The following is a 16324-nucleotide window of genomic DNA, read 5'->3' on the forward strand; positions in this document are numbered from 1 at the left end:
TTCTATTGAACTGATAAAAACATCATGATTATGTAACATAATAAGAAGGGCTTATTTTAGGTTTACAGTTTTAGTGACATAAGAGTCCATCGCCATTACAGCAGGGAAGCATGATAGAAGGCAGACACAGTACTCAGAACAGCACCTGAGAGCTCACATCTCAAACCACAAACAGGAAGCAGAGAAAGAAAATTGAAATGGCACATATTCTTAAACTCTAGTGATGTGGGTGTTTCTTCCAGCAAGGATACACCTCTTAAAACTCTCAAGAGTGTTACTAACTGGGCACTACGTATTTCAATGCCTGAACTTATGGGGCCATATCTCATTCAAGCCACTGCATTCTATTCTTTGGTCTCCATAGTCTCAAGTCCATATCATGCTGAAAATACATTTAGTCAAACTACAAAAATCCCATAGTCATTAGTCTTAACACTACTTAAAAGTTCAGTCTCTTCTGAAATTCAAGACACTCTTTTAATTGTAAGCCAGTATATAATCAAAAAGAAAATTACATACTTCCAAAATACAATGACAACAACTATATATTATTATGCTAAAAGGGAGAAATGGGGACAGGGTAAGAAAATATGGGACCAAGTCTAACAGGGGAAACTCCAAATCCTTAAGCTCCATGAAAGATGGCCCCACCTCTCCAGTTTGGCTGCCTTTAAGACACATCTCCCTTTTGGGCTGGCTTTACTCCCTGTGTACAGCAATCTGATGTCTTCTGGCTCTGGCATCTCAAATATCTTGGGGTCTCCAGTGTAACCCAAGCTTCAGTTCTAGAGCTTCATCCAATGGCCTCTCAGGTCCTCCAGACTTTCTGCCTGGCCTCAGAAGGTTTCTGGAACTGTGGTGGAAGATTTCATAATTCTTAAACTAATATATCCCTCATGACTGTAAATCCACCACCATATAGACATGGATGCAAGTTCCAACTTTGGCCCATAGCTTGGGATGGACCCTGGCACACTGGGTCATATTTGCAGGACATTTGTTTGTAGTTCTTTTCTAGGAACAGAAAGTTCCTTAAGCCTTTCTTCTCTCAACTTAGAAGCTTACCTGGGTGTAATCTCACCCTGAGGGCACCTAAACGTTTATTCCAATTCAGGTCAGGCCTCACTCCTTAAGCACAAGCCTTGGTTCTAACACTAAATTTCCTGGTACTCTAATTATCTTCAAATTGTAAATTTGTATTTCTTTCTGCTCATTTTTCTCTTTTTCACTGTAGACCAACATAAGAATGATAACTAATAATCACCATGGACAGTTGATATTAGCCAAAAATGAAATCTCTACCAAAGCAATCAGTCCATTATTTTTAAATTTAGTCAAAGGTAAGTTCATAGAATAAAGTCAGAAACATCCCCACTGTATTCCAAAATATCACAAGAATGTTCTCTAGCCCAGTTGTTAAAGTTATTCCACTGGGAAGCGTCTTGAGCCAGGTCCTTACTCTAGTCTCCCACTAGAATGGCACACTAAGCTCCATTTACAGTCTTCTATCATTTCTTTTCCAGTGTAGATTTCAAATTCTTCCACTTTCTTCCATAAAACATCAATATCAGGCCTGTGACACAATATCCCAATACACTTTGTGATACAAATCCTGTCTTCAGTAACTTTTCTACTGCTGTGATAAATAACCATGGCCAACTTATTGAAGGGCTGATTTGGGGCTTACAGTTTCAGAGGGGATAAGAAGAGCCCACCATCATCATATCAGGGGACTTGGAGAGTAAGAAGCCACAGAGGCAGGAATAGCTGAGACCTCACATCTCCGAAAGTAAGCACATGAAGAGAGAGAGAGAGAGAGAGAGAGAGAGAGAGAGAGAGAGAGAGACAGAGAACTCCAAATGGCCAGAGGCTTTAAACTCTCTTGGGTCCCCAATAAAATACTTTCTCTAGCAAGGCCACACTGAAGGGGAATAAGTATAGAAAGCCAATTATTAGATACTGATATACTGATTTATTAGTGATTTACTTAAAGCACTGCTTGTACTGTCCATTTGCCAACCATGACTTCACTTGTTACTTGGAGCAGACTGACCTGGAAAAACAGCTAATACATGGGTAATGGTTGCCCTTAACAACCTGTTGACTGCCATATATGGTTCTACAAGTCTTTCTTGATTGTCTGCCCCACTTTGTGGTTTTAGAGTATAAAATGAAAACATAAAGTGGACCCAGAATTGAAGCCTTTCAGAACCTGTTCTGATATCAGTCCACCACTGAATTTTCTTTTCTTTCACTCTCATTGGTGTTGGACTGCTTATTCCACCGAGTCCCTCAAAAGCATCCTTGAAGTCTCTTTTCAAAGTATCACTAACTGGGGACCAAGTATTCAAATACCAGAGTCTAGGAAGAAACATCTCATTCAAAAATATGTCTTTAATTGTATCTATAGAGTCCCTCATGCCACCAAAATAGCGCATATATATATATATATATTGTCTATAATTCTAATATCAAACTACCATTATTTAGTCAGCCTACAATATTCCTCATTACTTATTTGGAAATATGAGATCTTTGCCTTTTCCCTCTGGAAAATTGGAAAGCAGGGAAAGACTACATACACATCTGTAATAAATATTACTTATTGCTTTTTTATTTGTAAATGAACTCAAGCGTCTATAAGCGTCTTGTAGGCGCTCAGATCAACATGATGGCAGCCATCTTGACTTATAACTAATTTGACCCTCTAGAATTATCTTACTCAGTTTTCTTGTTAGGTCCTCAAATTGGTATAAATAAGCTGAAACAATGAGAGAATTACATGAAGCTTTTAAACTGGATGTCATCACTGATAATGAGCCCCCTGTGACATTAGCTCAAGAAGACAGGTATATTCTGCTCTGGGTGATCCCCTTTTTACTTTTGTTTCAATCAATGTAAGTGACCATACTTCTCTGGAAGCACAGGGATCTACTCTTGTTGTTGCTACCAAGGACCACATTTCTCTCTGTAGACCCACCATGCATGGAATGCTTTTGCCTGCATCTGTTTGCATCTTTGTTCTCAGCCCCAAGGCTACTTGGGATTGCTTTCACATAAATGGCCAGTAATTTATAGAAGAACTGGAAATCCCTATTAGGAGTAGGGAAAAAGAAATATATACAGACATCATAAATTGGCTTTGTATCAGGATGGGTAGCCTCTTTGTTAAATGTTGTAGACTGTTGTGTGAATATGAGAAAAAAAATGACTGGGTTTGGAGAAGCCTATTTCTGAGTGCTGCTTATCCCACATTAGTGAGAAATGCTAGTATTGCATCATGGCTATGAAAATTTAATTGGCTATGAGAACAAGCCGAGTGAATGAAATGATAATAGAATCAGGGAGTTTCAATTAGAAAGAGATCTGAATCTCTCTAGCTTTTTGAGTCTTCAACCTGAGAACATGTAAAACTGAAACCCAAGTGCTTCTGCTTTGTGGCTTGGGACATTTTCAAAGAAAAAGTATGAGCTATTATTTTGAGATCAGAATGTGAAGAAGACAATGGGAATCCTTAGGAGGAGGAGGAGGAGGGAGAGGAGGAGGAGGAGGAGGCAGAGGAGGAGGAGGAGGAGGATGATAAAGAAAAGTCTGTGGTAGAGCACAGGCCTCTCCTGCTAGTGAACTTGGATTTTTGTTTTGATTAATATCCCCATGCAGACAGGGGTGGTGGTGGTAGCAGTAGGGTCCTGCAATTCCTTATTCCTATACTCTTGCAGTTGCTAAACATTGTAGAAGTGTGTAAACTTTCTAGGCAGATTGTAAGTGCCTGGATAGTGAGGCTGTTGGTGGGAACTGAAGCCAAGAAAATGAATAACATTACTACTTACCCACCTTTAGATTACACCTCACAATGCCAATAGATAAGGAAACCATTTCTTTGTATATACTGGATCATCTTGGGTACAAGAACCAAGTCCACTACAAAGGACCTGGCAAGGCAGAGGCCTCCATGGAAGTGTGGAGGAAGTCCAGGGTATTTGGCTTGAATGGGGCATGCAAGAAGTCATTTGTACCCTGTCATTTGTTTTTATGCCCAGAATACAAGAATGGCATCACCTGCCACTCTTCCTCTTTAGCCCAGTTGTCACAGAAAATCATCTGAGCTACAGATGTTCACTTAGGTGATTCTAGCTGCTTCATTGTTCTCAAAAGAGTATCCTCAATGCCAATGTCCTCATCCTTGGATATGTTCTCTAGGAAAGACATTACCAGAGCTTGGTAGGGGAATTTAAAGTCAAGACTTTGGTAGTACAGAGAATACTGGGTGGTACAGAAAATGAGACTGTAAAATCCTTCCTAGTTCTAGAAGGGTATTCAACAATAGTCAGGACACCCACCAGGCTGATACACTGAGACTAGAGAAGCTAGGAAACATCTTGAGCAGGTTCAGATTTAGGCAGCTGCCAGTTGTACCTATCTGTATGGCCCTGCTTGGCTGGTAAAAACAGTAAAGGCAATCAGAGGGTAATGACTGAAATGAATGGAGTTGAATATGGTGTGTGAAATATGAACATGTGGAAGGCTGTCCTTAGGCATGGCATGAGTGTTATCCAGTCATATTGCCAGCAGCCAGGAGACTTACACAGTATTGCTACTAGAAACTCTAGAGTGAAGGTAAGGAAAGCCTACAAGGACCTATTTCTCTCTAAGGCTATAAGAAGTCAAGGGTTGTTTAAGGGAGGGAACATAGGATCCATCCCTCCTTGAGGGTGTATAAATAGTTAATAGCTGCTGAAAAAAATTAACAAATTTATAGTGGTATAGTCTACAAGTTCCAGAAGATAAACCTATTTAAGCTTATTGGTTCATTAAGCGAGACGTGGGTAGAATTCTTTGTCTATGTGCTCTCTGTGGTGAAGAGATACTTGCTCATCTGCCTAGGAAAACACACACTGAGCACAACAAAGTGCTGCCTATTCATGCTGTAGTGTCTAATAAATTATCCAGGTCCTAGAAAAATATTATGTCTTGCATTGCACATGGGGAAACAGCAATCAGTATCAGACCAGTGTATGATGTACGTGTGTGCATGCCTGAGTTTGTATGATGTGTGAGTGATATATGTGTATGTGTATTTGCATGTGTGTGTGTGATATGTGTATATGTGTGTGATGTATGTGTGTGAGGTATGATGTGTGTGTATATATGTGGGGGTGTACACATCCTATATATGGAGGTTATAGTATAATGCAGATATTAGTGCTGGCCTTCTATCTTGTTTGATGAATGATCTTTTGCTGTGGAGGGGATTTTTGAGGGGGTAGATGTAAATGTCATGGTAGCTGGCCCATGAGTTCCCATAGAAACCCTGCACTGGATGGCAGTGCTTTATCCACAGTCTGGAGAGCCTCTTTTAACTGTTAATGAAAACAGACATGCTTTATCTTTGCATCAAGAAAGGGCATGGACTTTGGGGAGTTATCTCATGATTAACACTCCAGTGTTTGTTTCACATATACACTTATGCGAAATTTGCTGTAACATCTTGCATTCTACTAAGTGGAATTTGCTCAGTAGCAAGTATAGGGGTGGATGAGGGGAACAAGATCAGTGCATGTTTAGTTAAAAGGTTGCTTAATGCTGTCATTCATATATATCCTTGAACATGCCCAGACACTACTCAATCATTCTCAAGTCCACTAAGCCTGGAATGCTTCCATCACGTTTTAGATATCAGAGTTGCTCCAGAGATGTGGTAAATATAATGAGTCCTCTACTTTCCTTACAAAAGGAGAGACAGCTAAGTGCAAATGGAAGCCAGCATGCTGAGAAGAAACCCTCTCATCTCTCAGGCTCTTCTGCTCTTCCTTGATTTTTTAGTGTCCAGGATAATATAAAATGTCACGTTCTCTACACGGCATCAGGAATTTTTCAGGCAAATCAAGAGAATGAGAAAAAAACCTCATGGACTGTGAGAAAAGATTTGTAAAAGAGTCATTTTATTGAGTCATTTAACTTTATAAGGGATTGCTCCTGCTGGGAGTGGTGGTGCACTAATCCCAGCACTTGGGAGGCAGAGGCAGGCAGATTTCTGAATTCCAGGCCAGCCTGGTCTACAAAGTGAGTTCTAGGACAGCCAGGGCTACACAGAGAAACCCTGTCTCGAAAAAACAAAAAAACAAAACAAAATAAGGGATTGCTCCTAAATATATCCAAAGAGTTTCCAAGACTTAATGATATAAAAAAAATTAGTAAAATAAATATGAGTGAAGGATTGGCACCTCTCAAAGGATGGAAAAAAAACCCTATACATCATATATCATCAAGGAAATTAAAATTAAGCAACATATTGGTACAGACCTGTTAGAAGTACATGTAGACACCTGAATATCAGTAACAGCAGATTCTAATGAGGAGGTAGGGTTGCAGTGCTCTTGGTCATAGACATGAGAATGCAAACTGCCCCCACCACCATGGAAGACAGTAACAATCTCTTGTAAAACTATGTATACTTTGATTGCACGCTCTAACAATTATGCACCTTGGTACTTACACTCAAACATTCAAAAGAGCTTGTAAATTAATTTTTAAAACCATCTTTACTTGCAATAGCTGAAACTTGGAGGCAAGATATCCTTCAGCAGATGAATGGATAACTCATGGCATATCCAGATAATGAAATGCTACTCCACCCTAAAACATAAGTTATCAAGCCACAAAGAGTCTATGTATCTATCTCTATGTATGCTTGTTTCTATGTATATGTGTGTTTGTACATATGTATCATGTGTTCATCTATCTATCTATCTATCTATCTATCAATCTATCACATCACAATTTTAAAAACATCAATCAGTCTACATGAACAGCACAATGTAGATTTTAACCCACAATCTGGTTTAATTCATAGGATTATGATTATCAGTATTTTTATATGAATGATTCACTTTATAATTTTGGAGGATAGGAAGACTAGTTTCTATCAAGACAACTCAATGACAAACTCCACATACTCTGTATCTTGAAGATAAGCGTATAGATCTTCAAACCCCAATAAGGACACAACTCCTAGTAAAATTTAGACAAGGGATATAATATTAGAGAAGTCATGTAATATTTAAAAGCCAATAACAATGATTCAAAGACTGAAACTAATGATTCAAGCTAATATGGGCGGGGGAAAACAAGAGTTCTTAATCATAGACAAAGAACTAACAGGAAACTAAGAAAAGATGAGAGCAGGAGACATAGTCTACTCCAGGGAAGAGCACACCAATACCAAATAGCCCAGAAAATAGAAAATAGACATACAAGTAACATCATGCACACTGCACAGGTTTTATATATTATATGCAAATAAAAATAATATTATTAGAAAACTATAGCTATGCCTCTCTCCCGTCCATGCCTTCACTGATTTGTGCTTAGATTTGTATGAGAATCCCTTGAATATTACTCTTAAATTTCTAATGTGATTCCTACTTCGATAGTTATTTTAGAAGGATATTTTCTTTGCTGAGGTGGATTTTCAGAGAACTGTCCCTTTCTCCCATCTACTTGCTTGCTTATCAGAAAGCTGTACAGCTTCTTTTGACTTTACTAACGTCACATCTTCTTTTGTAGTATCCTGATTTCCAGATCACAGTCAGGATCCATGATTGTTTTCACCAGACTTTCCAGCATCTCTGATTTGGAGACCATTATACCTGACAACCCAAGTAGACTCTAAATAACTTCAAGGGTTTCATTCATTTCTATGTGGTCCAGCAGACCTCCCTTTCTTTCTTTAAAGAAAGGAAGTCTGTCACAGTAATATGTGAATAACTATAGATTCATTAGATGAAGGGAAGGGCAATATGAGAATAAGACAGCTCACCTCAGATTTCGCTGTTTGTTTTTCAAGTTAATTTGGGGTAAGGTGGCACAATGAAGTAGGGATGCTCTGAGGGAAATTGAGGCTGAAGTATTCAAGAAGCATCAGTCCTCCAGTGAAGTATCATAAGGGGATTGTGAAATGATCATAGATGGCTCTTTGAAAATAGGAGACCCTGCTCTGGGAATGAGGATCAGCTCTGTCTAAGACACTCAGATTGGAAGATGGATGAGGTTAAGAGGGCAGTTGAGGAACAGGCAGAAAGGAGAAATGGAATCTGGTAAGTACAGGGTGCAATAAGCAGGTAGATTTGTAAAGGAACAACTGATCAATTCTGTGGAAGGACTAAGCTAGCAAAGTTCAATGAAGACTGAAAAGCAGAGACTGATGGGTAGAGAAGAAATCACAGGAATAGACAAAAGGCCCATAGACTTGTCAATCCAAAGTTATACAATTTATGGACCAAAGAGTTACGAATTTTTCCCCTAAGTTCTATATATTCTACATATACTCTACTATATATATTTTATGTTTTATAATATCAAATGATTTTTCATAAGCTGTATCATTATTGGAAACTCTAGTATTATTCACTATATTTGTAAATAAAAAATATACTTCAAAAAAAAAACAGAAACCATAGCATATTAAGCACAATTACATTCATGAATATGAGCTAAAGCTTTGTATATGCTCTGATATTAGTATGCTTGCAGATAAATTTCATCTTCATTCAACAACCTTTAGAAGAAGATTTATAATTCATTAAGCATATCACAATACCTATATTTATAATTATATTTTGAATGTAAAATGTTGAATCATATAGATATATTAGTTTACTATAGTATCCTGGATAATAATAATAAACCTTCCTTCAATTCCTATTATGCTGCCATGAAAAGAAATCAAAATAACATTAATGTATCCCTTGGGAATTTTATGCAGCAACTTTAAACTCTATACTCATTAACATTTTCCCTAATAGTAATAGTAATAATAATAATAATAATAATAATGTATTTACAGGTAATGAAAACAACTTTTTACTCAAAAATAGCTTGATAGCTTAAAATTCTAATGACTGAATAGGATCAACTACACAGATATCTACACAGAAAAATATACATGGAAAATTAAGAAGAATTCTGCTTTTTCTCACACTCTACTTGCATTAACTTAAGGCTTTCTATAAATAAACTAAAATATGCTGCTTTCCAGTGTCAGAAACCAAGCTCAAGAGGAAGAGTTGGCAGAACTAACCAAGGGCTATTTTTCTCCACGCAGCACTACAATCTAGTCTCCTGTAGGCCCTGGACACTTCTGAGACTTCAGGAACAATATAAGCCAAGGCACCTTCTTCAAAAAGTGGGAGGCCACCTATTCCACATCTGGGAGTTCTTCATCTACAAAAGAATATGCCCCAGAAGATCCCATGGGAGTGGTACTGAAGAAGGAGGAGCTAGTTTGCTAAGATGTCTTTTGTTAAACTTATAGGTATTTCTTATTCCTAATGTCACAAAGTTAACACTGTGGGGTGTGTGTGTGTGTGTGTGTGTGTGTGTGTGTGTGTGTGTGTATGTCTCTGTGTGCAGGTGTATGTGCAGGTGTGCAAGCCTGTTTATATATCCATGTGTGTCTATAGATGCTATTTTTTGACATAGTCTCTTAGAGGATGGAGCTCTCTCACTTGTTAGACCAACTGGCCAGGATTATAGAAGCATGTTTCCTTTATGCCCAGGCTTTTATTCTAGGTGCCAGTGAACTGACCTTTGGTCCTCATGAATTTGTGACAAGCACTTTGCCCTATTAGCTATTTCCCTCATCTCAGCAATTAATTATTTTTTCTGATCACAGAATAGCAAGTACCAAGTCATGAATAAAAGAACCAGCTGTAACTGTAGTTGTGGGTACAGAGTCAAAGATCTTTGTGAATAGATCTTTGTGTTATATTATTGCCCCAAGGCACAAAGTAGCAATCAGAAAAATGTTATATTTCTATATAAAAAAGGCATCAATTTTTGGTTGTCCACATCTTCTTTAGTTCCCTTTCTCCCTCCCTCCCTCTCTATCAAACTCTCTCACCTCTCTTTCTTTTACTAGGTCTCCTTATGTAACCCAAGTTGGTGTCCACCTAATAATCCTACTGCCTCAGCCTAACCCACGTATTGAAATTATATGCTTACACTAACGAGCCTGGGCAAATCCAAATCTGTTACATTTACATGCAAAGTTCAATAAAAGGAATTAAATGAAATGGTAGATGCAGAACAATAAACTGCTTTGTTATTGATATATAATTGAAAATTTGAACAAAATTTTGGGTCAAAAATTAATATTAGCCGGCCATGGTGGCCTTTAATCCCAGCACTTGTGAGGCAGAGGCAGGCAGATTTCTGAGTTTGAGGCCAGCCTGGTCTACAGAGTGAGTTTCAGGATAGCCAGGGCTATACAGAGAAACCCAGTGTTGAAAAACCAAAAAAAAAATTAATATTAACTTACAAAAGTAGGACTTTTGGTATGTATATTAAAACCTGTACTTATCAAACATAAATTGAATAGACAGCATGCTAACCAGTTGGCAGATGGCTGCTTAATTTCCTTTTGATTTTCAAAAATGATTCAAACAATTATATACATTAGACACACAATAAGTCTTATAAAGTATTCTGGTGTTGTAGGGCATTGTTGTGGACGGGAGTTGTGACAGTTTTTGCATCAGAGAAAAACTCACATGAAGGGCATCAGGCAGACCTAGACAATCTATTTCTCAGATATGTATTACTTACATACCCTACTTGCCGACAGCTACAAATCCCATTCATGTAAAGGGGGAAGTGTTTATGAATGTAATGTCAGTTTGAATCTAAAACAAATTGCTTTGAGCATGTCCATCCTGTAACTATGCCTATCTAATGAATATTAATAATATGTTAAACTGTGGTACTAAGTACATTAAAAAGGACAACTTTTCTACACTCTGGAAGGTACCGTTCAGCTAAGTCTGACTCAATTTGCCTTTCCAGCTAATCTGCTCTTAATTATCTAGGCTGTAGGTATCTGGATGACTTGGGATTGTTTTACAGAAGTCAAGGCGGGGAATTCACAACTCTCAAATGAGAATCGGTTTACCTGTAAAATTGCAACCTCATTACGAAGCTGACTTTCTTGTTTTGTTGGAAATCTTAATTTGTCAATAATCTTAATAGCTACATCTCTTCCTGTTTTACGATGTTTACCTTCAAGATAAAAATGAGAAACATTAAAAGAAATTAATTAATTAGCAAATTAACAGTTGTAGTCAGTGAAAAGTGTTGGCCATATAAACTACCTTGAAATTATGTTCTATCTGCACCTTTGACTCCCATTGTCCTCTGTTCTTGCATCCTGTTCCCACTGTGTTCATTGGCCCCTTCCAGATGGCCTCCCTTCATCAGTCTACTCCCTTAGATTTATGGTCTCACTTTCTTGAACATCGGTGCTCATGGATCTTGACTCATACAGACTCTACCTCAACTCAATTACAACAGCAGCTCCTGACATAGTGAGAGCTTCTCGTAGGTCACTTCTCAGTCGCTGTGGAGACCATGCACCTCTGATACACTACCCTCATTGCCTCCCTCTCTATGTACCTATTTTTCCCGCTTCCATTCTTGCTTGTGGAGCTTCAGTCCTGTTACTCACAGTCTTTCAGGTCCTCAGTGTCCAGTGTCCAAACTCCATTATGCCTGCTGGTCTCTCATCTGTCTTAGCATCACCCCTGCCTCACCATTAGCTATGTGCTGTGACATGTATTTTCTACACTCAATCTACCATTATTTTTATCATGCAATTATTACATTGTAGAAAAATACACTAAACTTGTTTTTTCTTATTATAGGACTATATATTAAGACAGTGGTTACTACTCATGTTTTCAATGGTTAATATTCATTATGTTTTCATAAAACTGCAGGATTTTTATAAGAATGAAAATCACTTTGAAAAATGGAGAGCAATTTAAAATTTCATATTGAAAACTCTGTATTTAGAGTTTTGTAATTTTATGATAAAAATAAATACTAAGTAAAAGTGTTAGACATGATTATTTTATAAAATTAAAACTCATAAAAAGAATTTGTTAATTGCCAAAATAAGAAAAGTTACGATATCATTTTCTATAGCAGGTAAAACTTTAAAACTAAATTTTACATAATAACTTGAAAACTTTGACTGAGCTGTCTAAGATCTAAGTAAAAAAATATCAACATTGACCTTGAAAAGCTAAAACATTTAGATGCTATGAATTAGATACATGGGGAAAGTGTTAGAGTTCAAGGGTTACAGATTCACTGACAAATAGTACCTATAAGAAGCTAGTCCAAGATGGGGAGAGAAAATGGAACTTCTTTGTTTATAAGCTACAGCTTCCATGTTTCCACAATGTTTTCTCTAAATAAAAAATCAAAGCACTCCAACACTGAGTAAGATTTTCAAACACATACCAAAACAAGTTGTCAGGACTAGGAAATTCTGAAATTTTACCAGTTTTTTAAAAGAATGGCTAGGCTGTAGAGAGGGCTCAGTGATTAAGAGCACCAACTGCTCTTCAAGAGGTTCTGAGTTTGATTCCCAGCAACCACGTGGTGGCTCACAACCATCTGTAATGGAATTCCGTGCCCCTCTTCTGGTGTGTCTGAAGGCATATACATGAAATAACTAGACCTTTAAAAGAATGGCTATCTCAGAGGAAGCTTCTCTGGAGATGACTCCGAGACACAGACTCATATCATTTTTTTATTTATATTTGTCTTGATACTATAATACTTTTATACATAGGTGCTTACATTTTTAAGTTCATAAAAAAACACTTACTGAACCTACTCACCTCCATAAACAATTCCAAACTGTCCGGAACCCAGGACTTCATCAGGAAATATTTGATAGACTGTGCTGATATCCTACAGGTACATACCCCAAGAAAGACAAAGAAGAGGAGGGGAGACAAGCTTTAATCCTATTACATTTTATAATTATAATTACTATTAGCTGATTGAACAGAAATATAATTAAACATTCCAAAGCTCATTTAACACTTCTAAATGTCAGATAAAATTTCAATGGCTATAATATTCAAATTACATTCATATAATATTTTGAAAACTATTCCGCTCTTAAGTACTTTGGATATGGGGCATTTTAAGAGAAGGGAGAATCTAAAACCAATCAATGGAATTCACTATAAATATCTGAGAATGTATTCTATGTATTCTTATTTCTGCACTAGTAATTTAGAAATGTCATTAACTATCCCATGGGCCCATAAAATGTCTGTAACAATCCAGCTTCACCTTCAGGCCAGAACCATGGGGGCTACTCCTGGTTATTTCTCATTTCTACAAGAACCTAAGCTACACACAACTATTCCAGGAATCCCAGTTACTATATAAATAACCACAGTATCGCCACTTGGGAAACTGTAATCGCTGGAGAGAGAGTGAGCTAATCTGGGTTTCATATTGCAACTTTTTTACCAAAAGATTTCATGGAAACACTACAAAGCTTTTATTTTTTATTTTCCTGGTACTGTGCATCCTAATACATTTTCTGCGTATTTCAACTCTGCAAATCTTTATTTTTTTTTTAAAAAAAATCACTTTTCAGCCACATTCTCCCACAACTTTCTTTCTCTTCTCTTAGAAAGCAACTAGGAAGCTTGTACCTGTGATGCCTCTGGAGTATTCAGAAAGTGAATTCAAAACTCTCTGGCAAGGAAAATCATTAATCTAGTCCTTTTGTCCTGCAGCCAAGCTAACCAAGGGACTCTTCAGAATCTCTTTGAAAATTCATTTCAAAATTTTCAGTGGACAACCAGGATAAAGGACTCTGCGATCCCCTGGGAACTACCCAGGAAGCTTTAGAGTAACTCGCTTTCTCCAAGGTCTTCTCTGTCTACGAAAGGGCAGCAGAACCCTGCAGTCTTGAGGTCTGCATCTCAGGAGGAACAGTTCAAGCATCCATTTAACCTTCACTGTGAAGTTACCTCCCTGTAATTCACCCTTGCCTTTGTTCAGTTTAAACCAGGTCATCAAGAATTCCAGGGGCAAGAGCAGTACTGAACAGATGATATTCATGGAGGTTTTTTGGATAAACAATCTCAGATCACTGTAAGCAGGATGGTACACTGGCTTGTTTGGGTCTTAGGTAGAGAGAGCAAGCACTTGATGCTGTTGGTCACAGCACTGAGGTAGGTACTCCATCTTGAGTACTGAGATGAAATCAAGCAAACACAACCTCTTGTAAAACATGTTACGATGTCATCTATAACTTCTGAATTCTGAAAAGCCCGTGTTAGGTGGCACTGGTGATCATAGTTCCTGATTTAGGGGACGTTTTTGAGATCTATATTGTGGCATGTGTACATGACTAAGAATATTTGCAGCCCCATTCATCTATCTGCACACCTTGTTAGCAAGGAGATAAGCAATGGCATGCTAAAAAAGGTCTACAAATAAAAATATTACATTATTAATGTATCTATTTTACTGTGCAATACCAACCATTAAATTTCAATTATCAAGTCAGATCAGTGGTACTCCTAGCTGTCACTACCAAGCCTGCCTCCTTCCTGCAGTGTTCTTAGTAAACTATTTGTCCTATTTTGATCTAGAAATGAACAAACAAACAAACACACACAAAAAAACAAAAACAAAATATAAAAAAAATCCTAAGATAAATATGAAATATTGTATATCACACTACAAATGTCTATTATGACAAACAGCCCTTCGTATTATATTATGCAGTATAGAAAAATGAGTAAACAATGTATGGTAAGAAAGTAAACAAAATTGGATAAATAAAAATCTATCATGTGATACTTTCTATTTTCCAGTAATCACATTCCGAGATTTATATTAATAGGCACAGACTTACCACGTTTTCCTGAATCTGGCAATTTGAAACGGAAATGCTCACAGAAATATCTTCTGGATATGCATGTTTAAAAAACAGACAAGAAATAGTTAAAGTATATTTTAAAAGGCCCCAGTGGGCCATATTTACTATATTTACAGTAATCACAGCAATTAGATATTTCTACAAAATTTCTATTAAAATATACTAGCTCCCTTAACATTACAAACTCTGTAATTTGTTTTTAAATATATATTTGTCAGCATGGAGCTCGGGTTAAAAAAGACTTCCAATTCTGTCTTTGCCATGCAGCCATTCTGTTAGCTAAGAGACAACCAACTTTCTGGAAATTAATTGTTTCTGTTTGAATGTAGACAAATCATTAAGGACTGGGGTTTTAGGAGTTAAAGTAGAGGTCTCTGGTAAGTGCTTAGTTTACATAGAGATACATTCCTTGTTGTCAAAATAAGTTTATCCTATTAACATACTGAGAAAAAATATAATTATGACAGATAAAATATACTATAATGTTAAAACAGGTTAATCTTCAGGTTGCATGATTTTTGATAGAATTTCAGATCATAATTTCATAAAAGTACTCCTCTATTTTTTTAAGATTCACCTCAATATTTCATCTTGCTTATACTCTAGCTGAATCTATTTGACTAATGCACAGAAATTTCTTCCTGGGATAAAGAGATCAAGTAGCAACAACAGTCATATACCATGGGTAGAAAAGGAGGAGGGGATTTGTGGCAAATAGATTTTTTTTTTCATATTTGTGTCATTCCAAGTGAAGCTCAAACTGACTGAATGGTGTCTTTTAGGAACAACTGCTGTGGGCACCTGTGGTCCTGTAGTATATAGGTTATACTTGACTTTATAAAAGCTCTAATATAAAATAAGTATAACAATTTAATAAATATTTCAGTAAGCATAGCAGCTTCTCTTCATAGATTCCATGTTCTGCCACAAACTGAAGCCAGCACTGGGAGTCTTTCTTTATCATCTCTTTGGGGAAAGCAGCAGGTCTCTTACTGGACCATCAGGAGCCTGAGCACACGCCATGCCAGACTGAAGCCAATGGACTCACTGTGTGAGTTGGATCCAGAGCCAACAGTGGAGCCCTTGGGGATGACAGGCATAAGAGCATGCTGGATGGCCACCTCCCACATCCTGGCCACATCCGGACCGATGCCACTGGGAAGAACACTGTTGTTTGGTGGGGAACTTGATGGGTTGACCACGTTTTCTCCCACATAATACACTACATTCGCTGTAGTGATTTCAAAACAATGAGGATTTGCTCCAACGGGAGTTAAAGCTGAAGGTTTTGCTGGTTCTAGACATAATATTTCTGATAAAGGAATTTCCTGTGGAAGACAAAGAATGGTAAATGTAGTTAACCAAAATCATGGCAATTATTACATGAAAGCCATGCCACGTAAGAAAGGAAGTTACAAAATACAGAAAATATTTTCTAATATATATATATAACATGCATAAAATGTAATTTTTTATAACGAGGCCTTATCACACTCTCTGAAAAACTTCCTCTCTCCATCTTTCCTTTCTCTCCTCTCCTCTCCTCTCCTCTCCTCTCCTCTCCTCTCC

At 37.3% G+C, this 16324-nt stretch overlaps 1 protein-coding gene across 1 annotated transcript in view; it reads right to left on the reverse strand.

The window, feature by feature from the left end:
* Nucleotides 1-16324, reverse strand: part of Prkd1 (protein kinase D1) — a 284174-nt gene that overhangs the window by 31524 nt on the left and 236326 nt on the right. Inside the window, exons 10-13 of the mRNA XM_029484814.1 lie at nt 15804-16083; nt 14732-14784; nt 12684-12756; nt 10949-11055 (exon numbers count right to left, since the gene is read on the reverse strand). Of these exons, the coding sequence (XP_029340674.1) occupies nt 10949-11055; nt 12684-12756; nt 14732-14784; nt 15804-16083 (513 nt within the window). The remainder of the gene's footprint in view (nt 1-10948; nt 11056-12683; nt 12757-14731; nt 14785-15803; nt 16084-16324) is intronic.

The sequence above is a fragment of the Mus caroli genome, chromosome 12 (genome assembly GCF_900094665.2).
Source record: "Mus caroli chromosome 12, CAROLI_EIJ_v1.1, whole genome shotgun sequence".
Lineage (NCBI taxonomy): Eukaryota > Metazoa > Chordata > Mammalia > Rodentia > Muridae > Mus > Mus caroli.